Genomic DNA, 12,551 nt, shown 5'->3' with positions numbered 1-12,551 from the left:
ACTTGATTTTTCTTTTTCTATTTTCTCTCATAAAGCTTTGTACTCACTGCAGGCTCAGGGGGGTGACAAATAAACCTAGCCTATATTATACTGCTATCCAAAACCAAGCAGTGGAAATGTTTATTTTTGTGATGTTATTATCCAACATGACTGGTCAGTCTATTCCATCGCTCATTCTATCCATTTCCCTTCCCCCATTAGAAAATCAAAACATGACAACATGTGCAACGTCTGTATCACGTGTAAGAAGCTGCGGAGACAGAGAGCTCGGGATAAATCGGCGAGTGATCGACAGCGTCACGAACCAATCAGCTTGGGAATTCCGGGTAGCAACACAATAAATACAAATACGATGGCCAATCACAATCGACGGGAGGCGTGTCTTACATTCCGCTTTTCTGACTGTTTACTTCCGTCAATATTCAACGAAAAGCAGAAAATTATCACCATAACAAAGGAATCGCTGTAAGTAAAGTTAAATATACGTCCGTTATCAAGGCAAATACATTACTTTGCGCGTAAAACAACAATAGAGGTAGATATTTAAGCTGTCTTTAGTGTTTTGTCGACGTTTAGAAAGATAAGGTTCTTGGCAGGCTTTGCATTTGAGCAAATTTGTTGACAGTAACGTAGTTGGTACAGAAGCCAGAGTTTAAATGCAATTTAAAAATTAACATCAAAATGCAAAATGTTTGTATTTTCAGAGATAATGATTTACATCAAGATTGTGAACAAAGGCTTTTTACGCTTTGAATGACAGTTATTGTGGGTTGTCTTGTCAGATCATAACGTTAATGATAAAGCCTTTGACGTGTTATAACGGTTTGAGATAAGAGTCTCTTGTATTCAGGTTTTTGGAGCAGGTGGAAGAAGATGCCTTTCTTGGGCCAAGACTGGAGATCACCAGGCTGGAGCTGGATCAAAACTGAGAATGGCTGGAAGCGCTTTGAATATTTCAGCCACAACTTGGGAGATAACATCAATGAACTTGGCTTGGAAGAGTAAGAAATGCTATGAATTATATCAATAAAATGTGGAGTGATTGTTGGATCTTGATCTAGAGTGATAGCAACCTTTCAGTTTCCACCTCCGAGCTTTAACCACAAAGGCTACACCACCCAAAGAAAGCGTTGAGAAACAAACTAAAAAGGAAGTGTGTATGTGTCATGTGTGGGAAGTCAGGTATCCGTGTTTAGAACTGTGTTATTGTGACCGCCTGTGGTTATTGTCTGAAGTAGCGTCGAACAGACATCCACAAACTGGTTTTGTGTGTATTCAGACACAAAATACTGACACGGTCCTTATCTGACCGTGCTGTCATGGACACAGACCTGAGGTTGGTCAGACTGAGGAAACGTGGTTGTCTGGTTTCTGCTATGTGGGGATGCAAGTAGTTATTTGGATGGCTTTAGGGTGAATCTGCATCCTTTGTCTGTGTGTAACTGTAAATTTCACTAGACAAAAGACCGAACACTCACCTGTGTGCGTTGTGTAAGCTAAAACGTCTTCAGATCATAAGGACTCGCCTCATTCAGCAAGACTGGGATTAATAATTAAAAAGAACTTGCATTAGCTTGTTTATTTGCACAAAGTTTTATTGCATTCGGTATCAGGTTTATGTCTACTAGTTAGTACTCTTAGCAGCGTCTAAATTGCATGCTTTCCATCTGTTGATCACATGATATAATACTTTTTGTAGGTCGCTCTGAATAGGAGCCTCTGCTAGATGCCTTTAATGTAAACGTAATGCCTAAAGCTTATTTTGGGATTGTCATGATTAACTTTACCTTATTAACTCTCCAGATTGGACAACGACAACAAGGAGAACGTCTACGTGGGAGATGTCTGTGAAGTAGCAGCCAAGAAGAGAAAAAAGGACTTTTTCAACAACAACACTAAGTCACAGTGTAAATATTACATCATATTTAATTGCATCACCCTCACACTTAATTACAATAATGATCTTAAATTTCAAAGTGAATTAGAGTTTCTTTGGAGAATAGGCGATTATGCAGTTTAGCAGTCGTTATACAAAAATATATCACACAACAGTGATCTCAAATTTAAAGGGGTAGTTTATCCAAAAATGAACATTTTGTCATCAAGTTGTTCCAAACAGTTGACGGTAGCTAATGACTTCCATAGTTGGAAAAAATACTATGGAAGTCAAACTGTCTGGTTCCCAGCATTCTTCAAAATATCTTCAACAGATGAAAGAAACTCATACAGGTTTGGAACAACTTGAGGGTGAGTAAATGATGACAGAATTTTAATTTTTGGGGTGAACTATCCCTTTAACAGGGAGATAGAATTTCTGGAACAGTGGGCCATTATAAAGTTCAGTGGTCATTATACACATAATTGACCAATCAGAATTAAGTTTTCCAGAGCTGTGTGATAATTGCTAGTTAGTACATATTTTTACATAAAAATATCGAACATTTTAAAAGTGAACTATAGTTTTTTGGGACAATGGGCAATTATACAGTTTAGTGGTCATTATACAAAATATATGACCACAGAATGCTATATTGGACTAATCAGAATCAAGTTTTCCTATGATCTGTGTAATAACAAATTTAATAGTAGTTTTTTTTCGCATCCCATCCAATTACAGATAAATGCAAATAAAAACCTAAGCAGTTAAAGGGATAGTTCACCCAAAAATGAAAATTGTGTCATCATTTACTCACCCTCATGTTGTTCCAAACCTGTATAAGTTTCTTCTGCTGAACACAAAAGAAGATATTTTTGAAGAATGTTGATAAACCAAAGAGTTTCTGTTTCCATTGATTTCCATTGTATTTTTTGTCCATACATTGGAAGTCAATGGGAATCAAAACTGTACCAACATTCTTCAAAATATATTCTTTTGTGTTCAACAGAAGAAAGAAAGTCATACAAGTTTGTTAACTAAATGATGACGTAATTTAAATTTTTGGGTGGACTATCCCTTTAAGGGTGTAATATATGGGTTAAATATATTTTATCCTTTTTCTTAGTTTTGTTCCAGGAGAGATGGATCTACGTTCAGAAGGAGAGTACGAGAGAGGTGAGAGGAATTATGTCATAGCATCCACATGTACAAGACTCAAAAAGTAGCAAATACATAACATAAGTCACACAAAGTTATACGTCATTGTTTATATTTTACAGTTCTGTCAATAGTCTTTTTCAATCTCTTTCAATGCACACCGTGTGTTTGTTGTTCCAGAGACATGGGTACTGTACGCTTGGTGAGGCCTTCAATCGTCTGGACTTTTCCAGTGCCATTCAGGATGTGCGGCGATTCAACTATGTAGTCAAAGTAAGATATTATGATCTCTGCTGAACAATTGCTGAATACAGTTGAATACCTCTCTCTATTGAAATCACAGGCCTTTATCACACTTCCGTGTTCGAAAAGCGGAAAGAACTTCCACTGAAGCCTGTATCAATGGCTCATAGGGATTTTTTAATGTAAAATTCAGCACAGATACTTCTTCTAAAGACACCATCCTCAGCTTACAATCATTAAAGGTGCTGTATGTAACTTTTCTACTAAAATTAATCCTTTTTTTATTGCCTGTGTGTGAAGGGGTTGTAATCTCACATTAAAATGATCCACTTTGCGGGTTTTGCTATTACCTCGGAAAGCAAGTATTCTTATTTTTATGTGAAGGTGCCGGGCCTCTCGCCTCGTCTAGCTTACTGACTTTGCACTCAACAGCGACGACACTGCAACTTATGACATGGACTTATGACTTATGCAACGTATGACATGTCTGATAACACTAAGAAACGACCTGCTCCCAGCACAACACAGACTCCAACAAAAACTCCACATATTGATAAAAAAAAAAAAAAAAAGAAAAAAAAAATTCTGCTGAAGCTCGTAAGGCCAGACGTGAATCGCATGAACTTCGAGTGAAAAAACACGGCTCAACATCGGCAGGGCATTTGAATAATGGAGAAACCTTACCTAGAATGCACATTTTCTGAAGAAAATGTGAAGTGGTGCTTGCAGAGGCAAAATTCGGCATGGTTGATAGGGTTCCATACTTATCATAGTACGAGCATGGAGCATTAGTTCAACGTCAAGCTGATAAAAGTAGCCTATTATTGTAACGTTGCAGTGGGAGTTTACCTTAGTTTCCAGCATGTTGTGTGATGCTTTCTCCGGTGTGTTGCGTCTCAGTCTGAAGGTACACACAGTGCTCATAAATTCGAGCACGCGCAAGAGCACGCGCTTGTAAACTTATTGGTTGCAATCTGAAACATCACCGCTAGAGGTCGCTGAAAACTACATACAGCACCTTTAACTGAGTATTGTGAAACAAAGAAAAAGGGTGTTGATTCCGACACATATTCAGTGATTTAAAGCAAGCCATACTGTATCAGAGTCTGATCACCTTATTTTATTACAGAACTGCAATAATACAATACAAACAACAGATCACATTAAAGTGCATTACAATTAGACAAAGCTTACTTTACGATGCAATCATCAATAATTAGATCGGATTGAAGTTATTTAAATAAAGGAACATTTCCAGGCCATACGTGAATAAAAATAACTGATTTGATCATCGTAAGCGTGCAATGATTGGATTTGTACTGTTGACAAAAAATGGCTGGTAATGTAATGCAAAAATAAACAAGATAACATTAAAAATAAATTGATTTACAGCTTTCCTGTAGCTCAAACAGTAGAGCCAAGGTCATGGGTTCGATTCCCAGGGAAAGCAAGAACTGATAAAAATGTAAAATGTGTACCTTGAAATGCAACGTAAGTCGCTTTGGATAAAAGCGTCTGCCAAATGCATAAATGTAAATGTAAAATGAAATCAGTCCGATTATTCCTTTGGCAGTAACTTGAGCTGTGTGCTGCTCGTTTATCTCATGACTGGCAGTTTCTCAGATAATGTTACAATCAAATGAAAGATGACATACATAGTAGGGTATAATGTAAGTCTAGATAAACAGTTTTAAATATTGACGTTTATTGTTAAAGGTGCTCTAAGCGATGTCACGCATTTTTTAGGCCAAACCACTTTTTGTCACATACGGCAAACAACTCCTCACCATCCGCTAGCTGCCTGTCCCCTGAACACACTGTAAAAAAACGCGGTCTCTGTAGACACCCCAGGCTCCACAAACGGCAACAAAAACAAACTGGGCCAACCTGCACCACGAAACATAACAAACTGTTCCAGCCAATAACCGACAAGAAGGATTTGGGGGGTTAGTGTGCGGAGGAGGAGGGAGGGTCTAGCTAGCCTCCGTTTTGTTTGACAATACTTTGAACGTCAACAAGAAGTGACGTCACCCAACATCACTTAGAGCACCTTTAAGTTCAACTAAATTACCAGTAGTTTAATTTTCTTCTCAAAAGTGCCATCCGTCCATTGACAATAATGCAGTATATAGTATGTGTATAGTAAATAGTAAGTTTACGCTACTAATCTGAGCCGGATGTGATGACGCACAGACTGTGATAAAGGCCTATTTTCTCCCACTTCACCCTCTCTGTTTCTTTTTCTCTTAGCTTCTGCAGTTGATTGCCAAGTCCCAACTCACGTCTTTGAGTGGAGCTGCTCAGAAAAACTATTTTAATGTCCTGGAGAAGATTGTGAGAAAAGGTGAGCTGGTCTTTCAGCATCATTCACAGACTCCTTTTTCTGTGAATGAACACTTTCATGCAGAAACCATACTGGCCTGAAATATGTGCATCTACAAAATGATATTAAAAATTGGTAATGATTCGCTATTGGTTTGTTTGGCAGTTCTGGATGACCATCAGAACCCTCGACTGATCAAGGCGTTGCTGCATGATCTAAGCTCCACCCTCTGCATGCTCATCCGAGAAGTTGGGAGGTCTGTGTTGGTCGGCAACATCAACATTTGGGCCTGCCGTTTAGAAACCATCCTAATCTGGCAACAGCAGCTCAACAATTTGCAAATTCCAAAGGTAGTCTTTTTCACAATCTTTATATGGGTTAGGGAAGTGCAGAAATATTTTTCAAAAACCTACCTATATCTATTTTATCAAAAATAAATAAATTAAAGATAGAAAAAAATTACATTTATATAAATGGAATAGTCAATTTCAGCCACATCTAGTTGGTTGTGGGATGACTAATTAATATACATAATATGCAATATATATATACGTTATCAAATTATATAAATAATGTATATTTAAGATTGCTGTCTGATTAATTTTTGGACTAAAGTAAACTGTTCAAACTGTTGTATTTCTTGTGGTTGTACTTGACAACAACCTTCTGTTTGTATTTACATACATAACGCTAAATATGTTTCTTTGCAGCAACTTTCAAATGGGATGACACTGAGCGACCTCCCTTTGCACATGCAAAACAACATTCTGTACAAGTTTACTGATGCCTGTGACATCATCAATCTGGGACAAGCCACACCAACACTGCACGTGCTCAGTGAGGACCGGCAACTGTGGAAGAAACTGTGCCAGTTTCATTTTGCTGAGAAACAGGTGAGGAATAAGAATTTATTAAGTCACTCATAATTGGATGTTTAGTCAATTGGAGAATATTATTCGTTTTACCATCACACACAGCATCACAAATACTATATCAATATTTATATTTTCAAGATTTCAAGTGGTCAGAGGTGGCCCCAATTGAAGTATCACCTAGATATGAATGTCTGTTTAGGCACTTATGAATGAGGTTTTGTCTGAGATTCTTTTATATGAATCATTTTGGAGATTTAGAATGGCTGAAAATTGAGTCAGCGGCTTAATTTGAACACAAGATGGCAGTACAGAGGCATCATGCCAAGTGTGCCACACAAGCCCTGAAAAGTGAAGCCAAAGCATTTCAATCGCCCCCTGGTGGCTGGCTGCAGTATAGGTATTAAACCCCGCCCTCTCCGTATAATCCAATGGGACTCGAGCCAAACAAACAAAAAATTCCAAAATGGTTTCTATAATTTTAGGCAGTTCTCATCACGCAGACTTATGTTTAAGTCTTCGTTTTCCAAGTAAGTTTAGTTTTAGTTAGTTATTTGATGCTATAAAATGGGGTTTAGCGTCATGATTGACAGCTGTGCTTGCGATTGAGTCTGCGGGAGTGGGAGTATGTGTGGTGTCATGAGAAATCGAGCCCCCCCCCCCTGGAATTGGGTCTCCTTTAGGACCCAGGCGGTAATGCCTGATCAAAAGTTGTCACAATGTCTTGACTAATTATAATTTATAACCTATTTAACTATTGCATGATGTTTATTACATTAAAGGGATAGTTCACTTTGAAAATAAATTTTGGTATGTTTTAGCTTACCTCAAGGGCATCCAAGATGTAGGTGTCTTTTTTTCCGCAGTAGTTTCAATTTGGATATTTTTAGGTCAAACCGTTCTTGTCTGTCAGTCATTTCATGCAGGTCTACGGTCACTGTCTCAAAGAGCGTGCACAAAGTCCAAATTAAAACAATTCCCCATCGTCCAAATGAAACAATTCCCCATCGTAAGTACACATTGATGGCCTAAGACACGAAACGAGCGGTTTGTGTGAGAAAACGAACAGTATTTATATCGTTTTTAGCTCTTGAAAACAGCACACGTCCAAATGATCTGACGGCGCGGGCGGGTATAGATATATACATAGAAGTCGCCTTCGCTACGGTTTCGTTCCAATGAACTGCAGTAGCCAAGGCGACATCTATGTATATATCTATACCCGCCCGCGCCGTCAGATCATTTGGACGTGTGCTGTTTTCAAGAGCTAAAAACGATATAAATACTGTTCGTTTTCTCACACAAACCGCTCGTTTCGTGTCTTAGGCCATCAATGTGTACTTACGATGGGGAATTGTTTCATTTGGACGATGGGGAATTGTTTTAATTTGGACTCTGTGCTTGTGTTTTGAGACAGTGACCGTAGACCTGCATTATATGACTGACAGACAAGAACGGTTTGACCTAAAAATATCAAAATTGAAACTACTGCGGAAACAAAGACACCTACATCTTGGATGCCCTTGAGGTAAGATAAAACATATCAAAAATTAATTTCAAAGTGAACTATCCCTTTAAGTACACAAACAACATGCTTGAAATATAGAATGAATGCCTATGTATTGCATAATAAATCAAACTGGAAACCCAAGCATGCCTAACAATATATATTTTTTTATAAGGATAAGGATTGTTGCAACATACTATGTTCTGTACAAGTAATTTAATATTAATTGTACACAATAATTGTAATGTGGTATAGTATATAAAACATTTTTAATAAATTAATTGTCATTCTATGTTCACACAAACATCATTAATTTGAAACGTGTAATTGGGAACTATATTGGAAGCAAAAAAAACAAAACCTAAATAATATAAGCTAAGCTAGCAGGCTAATCGGATCATTTCTCAAACTGTAAGAATGAGAAATGCTTGATTTCGCAACCTATAGCTTCAGTTCTATGCTAGTAAATGAACCATGTAATTTAAAATACATTAATGATCATTATAACGCACTTTAAACGATATAGATCATAATGTGTTTTTTGCAAGAACTGTAATCAGGTGCTAAAAATACCACCCATTAAAAGTCAGTTAAACCAATGGGATCTCTCGGGGTCCTAAAGGAGACCCGATTTCTCACCAGACCGGCTCCATCACTACTGCGCAGACTCGGCCTCCGAAGCACGGAATCGGCAACGGCCGTTACTGGGATATTTTGGCTTCAGTTTTCTACAGTGAAAGGAAGCAGAGATGCACTGTCCCTCTTTTTTCACAGTCTATCCATCATGCACACAGGCCTATAAACCACTGGTGTGCAAGAGAGGTCTCTGTTTCTCAGCAGAACTCACAGAGGTCTCTGTGTTTGTGTGTGTGCAGTTCTGCAGGCACTTGATTCTGTCAGAGAAGGGCCATGTGGACTGGAAGCTGATGTTTTTCACACTTCAGAAATACTACCCTCAGAAAGAGCAGTACGGAGACACTCTGCAGTTCTGCAGGCACTGTAGCATCCTCTTCTGGAACGTAAGAAATCCTTTTTAAATGTCAAACATTCTGGGCCGTGAATAAACAGTAGGACATCCATCCGGATTATGTGTCTATTTAGATATAAGTGCTCTTCTCAAATGTTTCCCAGTGTTGTGATCTTCTAGAACTGCAGTTTGGAGTCAGAAACCCCTTATAGACCCACATATTAATTGATAAGCATCAGTTTGTTTCAGTGATTTAAAAAAAATATATATTTAAAACATAAATGTAATTTATTCCTGTGATGAATTCAGTGTTAGAAATTCTAATATGCTGATTTAGAAGCATTTCTTATTATTACCATGGTTGAAAACAGTTTTTCTGCTTATTATTTTCGTGGAAACTCTAATTCAATTTTTTTGTAAATGTTTTTCAGCATCCTTTGATGAATATAAAGTTTATTTATTTGAAATATTAATCTTTTGTAACATTATAAATGTCTTTACTGTCACTTTTGATAAATTGAATGCATCCATGCTGAATAAAAGTATAAATATCTTAAAAAAACAACAAAAAAACCCTCCCAAAATTTTCAGCGGTTGTATAATTATGTATAGTTATTCTGAATAGTTCACCTAAAAATGACACTACACTCAATTAAATAAATGATGACAGATATTGAAGTGTTAGTTCTAACATACATATTTTCACTTCAAAAAGTTTAATTTTAACAGTTTTAGGTTATATCTTCTAAATTTGCCCTCTGTGATATCAGCCCTTTTCTTGTACCCTTTGACCTTTTGATTATTTTCCTGTTCTCCTCCTGGTCCCTTATCTCCCAAAGGACAGACACCTGGCTTTGATATTTAAGGTACATGCTAAATCTGATATTAATGTGCCAGCTTTTTAAAATCATTGTCTGTTAATAAAATTTGTTTTTTTCTTTTTCTCTTCACCTGTCGTCTTTTTCTGTTTCTGCCCGTCATTCTTTCTTACACTTCAATCCATTCAAATCAACTGGACTTGATCTGTCTTGTTTGTATTCTTAATATTTGAGTAGATGTATTTATCTTTTTTGTAGAATGTCTCTTTTTTTTTCATTTCTTTTGTGTTTCACAATCACATCAACATTATACATTAAGGCTGTGTGTCCACTAAAGCGTTTTTCTCCCGAGGCTAGCATATTTTTCCCGTTTTTTTTTTTTTTTTTTTTAATGGGAGCACTGCGTTTTTAAAACGGCAGCAGTGTGATGAGGTGTCTATTTCACTCTGAGTGCTCTTCTTTTTTTTTACCGGTCGCAGAGAGTTAAAGTAAGTTCAACTTTGTGTAAAACGCAGCGCTCATCACTGTCAATTTTTATCCAGCCGTCCAATCACAGTGGAGGAGGTGCGGGACAAATACCACACCGTACAACCGTCACATTCTGCTTGTTCAACGATAACAAATGACAACACCAAGCAAAAACTAGTGGCAGCACAGGTGTGTTACATTGTGTCGGCATTTTTATATTCAGAAACAAACTATTTGCGAAATCAGATACTAGTAACAGTTCCACGGATTTTACGCATCAGCACATATAACATCTCAACTGAAAAAAACACTGCAAGGCATTTTCAGAAGAGCCAGTTTTCAACTGGCAAAAAAATGCTTTGGTGGACACATGCGTTAATGCTCATCTCTGCTGATCACTTGAACATGCTTGAACATCACTTGAACATGCAGTGTCAGTAACTATAATTTTTGCTTCTACTTAAGAGTTAGGAATTAGAACAGATCGCTAACACTGAGTATTACACTTCAGGTGTGTTTGACCTTTTCTAATCTATTAGAATTACGGAATCAGAATATCGGAATTCTATCAGAATTTTTGTCTGACGGATGATTGATAGAGAGACCCTAGCAACCTAACAGTAGTTATGTTTTCATCCACCTATTTTTATGTGGATTTAATAGACAAAAACTGCTGGATGGAAACACCAAGATGAGCATACATTCTAAAAATCTTATGCGCTCAATTGAAGCAGATAATATTTTTATCTGATAAGAAGACATGCTCATAAACTATGATGGAAACACATTTACCGAATAATTCCCTTGATGCGCTGTGATCGGATAACTGATCCAAAGTCTGTCATTAGAATGATTTGGTTTAATTCCCTTTTGGTCACATGATTGTATTCCCAAACATCAGGCATCTTAACGCAAAATAACATGACAGCGTTTCAGCAAGTCATTTATGATATACGATAAAAGAGCCACAGTGGCTTCCTCGATTGCAGCAACTTTATTAATGATATTTTGCGCCAATTTCCCAGTAAGTGGCGATTTTGTTCTCCTGATCACATGGGATGGAAACAGTGCTTTATTCGCAAATATTTTATGCGATATTCCTATTTTGTGCTAAATGTATGGAAACATAATGTGGCTGCAACTTTTGCATGGACAAAAAGCACTGACGTTTTCCTCCAAAAAGTTTGAAATCTGATTTTGACCGCCTTCTCTTTCCATCATCGCAGGACTCGGGACATCCTTGCACGGCCAACGATCCCGACAGCTGCCTCACCTCGGTCTCTCCCCAGCACTTCATAGACCTCTTCAAGTTCTGAAATTCAGAATGTTCTCGGACCTCTCGCCTTCCCTTCTCCTCTGGAACACCTGCAAACAAACACCTCTAACCAACACTCTGAACCTTTTTCCACTCTGTGCTCCAACCCTGTCAACCTTGACTTCCCCTTGACGTTTCCCAGACAGTGTTCTATGATTAAAAAGTGTGAAATTTCAATCCTCTGACTATGTAACGAATGATTGAATTTTCTCTTTGCCTCGCTCAAATTTTAAGGGCTTATCATGGAAAGATGTCATAATATTACTGTTAATTTCTTTTTCTTGTTCCCCGTTGTGTTCATCTGTTCTCCGAGCACGTGAAAAGAGGCGGGATATGGGAAGGATTGTGTGTTAAAAGCAAAACAAACCTGATTTTGTGAAAGATGAACTGAAGGGAAAAGCGTGGGAGATCCTAAACGGAGGTTATCTTGTCTTTTCGTGGATGTGTTTTCATTTCTGTACCGATGGAATGCACGTCAGAAATAGTCGTAGGTTAATGTTTACGTGAGTTCTTGTGTTGTCTTGTCGTGCTGTGCGTATGTATTTGATGCGTCAACACTAAAGTCTACATTTGCATTTGCTGCACAAAACAACTTTTTACGATACACTTTTGTTAAGTCTGTCGTGAGGGCAGACGGAAAATCTAATGTAAGCTTTGCTATTTATGAAAAAATGTATTTTATATCCTTTCTCTGAACTTTGTAATATTCCTTTACTATTACTGTAATGTTATTGAAATGGCTGAACTGTAGGATGTGTTTGGTACTATCAAGCATTTGCCAGATATATTATCTAAAATAATTAAATTTTTTGAAAAAAAAAAAAAAAACCCAACAACATTTGTTTGTTTCCATCTATCTGAAAGCTCCTCTGCTTCTTTCAAAATTTGTAAAATAATTAAATCAGCTATTTTAGTTCACAAATTAGCACGGAGAATTAAAATAAATCGTTTATAAATAATTTTGTTCCTCAACACTGATAATAAAGAGCTAGACTTTTTTGATG

General features: G+C 37.3%; 1 protein-coding gene across 5 annotated transcripts in view; it reads left to right on the top strand.

The window, feature by feature from the left end:
• Positions 1-12,551, top strand: part of fbxo25 (F-box protein 25) — a 26,629-nt gene extending 14,078 nt beyond the window's left edge. Inside the window, exons 1-11 of one of the 5 annotated variants that reach the window (XM_081386266.1) lie at positions 366-465; positions 851-1,001; positions 1,804-1,907; positions 3,003-3,052; positions 3,215-3,307; positions 5,528-5,621; positions 5,766-5,950; positions 6,311-6,493; positions 8,855-8,998; positions 9,786-9,812; positions 11,459-12,550. In XM_081386266.1, coding sequence (XP_081242392.1) covers positions 874-1,001; positions 1,804-1,907; positions 3,003-3,052; positions 3,215-3,307; positions 5,528-5,621; positions 5,766-5,950; positions 6,311-6,493; positions 8,855-8,998; positions 9,786-9,812; positions 11,459-11,548 — 1,098 coding nt within the window. In that variant the 5' untranslated portion in view covers positions 366-465; positions 851-873 and the 3' untranslated portion in view covers positions 11,549-12,550. Of the gene's footprint in view, positions 1-365; positions 536-850; positions 1,002-1,803; positions 1,908-3,002; positions 3,053-3,214; positions 3,308-5,527; positions 5,622-5,765; positions 5,951-6,310; positions 6,494-8,854; positions 8,999-9,785; positions 9,813-11,458 lie in introns of those variants that run through there. The other 4 variants (XM_081386267.1, XM_081386268.1, XM_081386269.1 and 1 more) reach the window with 4 other exon arrangements.

Source organism: Scardinius erythrophthalmus, assembly GCF_964197995.2.
Source record: "Scardinius erythrophthalmus genome assembly, chromosome: 15".
Taxonomy (NCBI): Eukaryota; Metazoa; Chordata; class Actinopteri; order Cypriniformes; family Leuciscidae; genus Scardinius; species Scardinius erythrophthalmus.
Note: the sequence above shows the minus strand (reverse complement) of the source record. Positions and strands in the feature narration are given on the sequence as shown.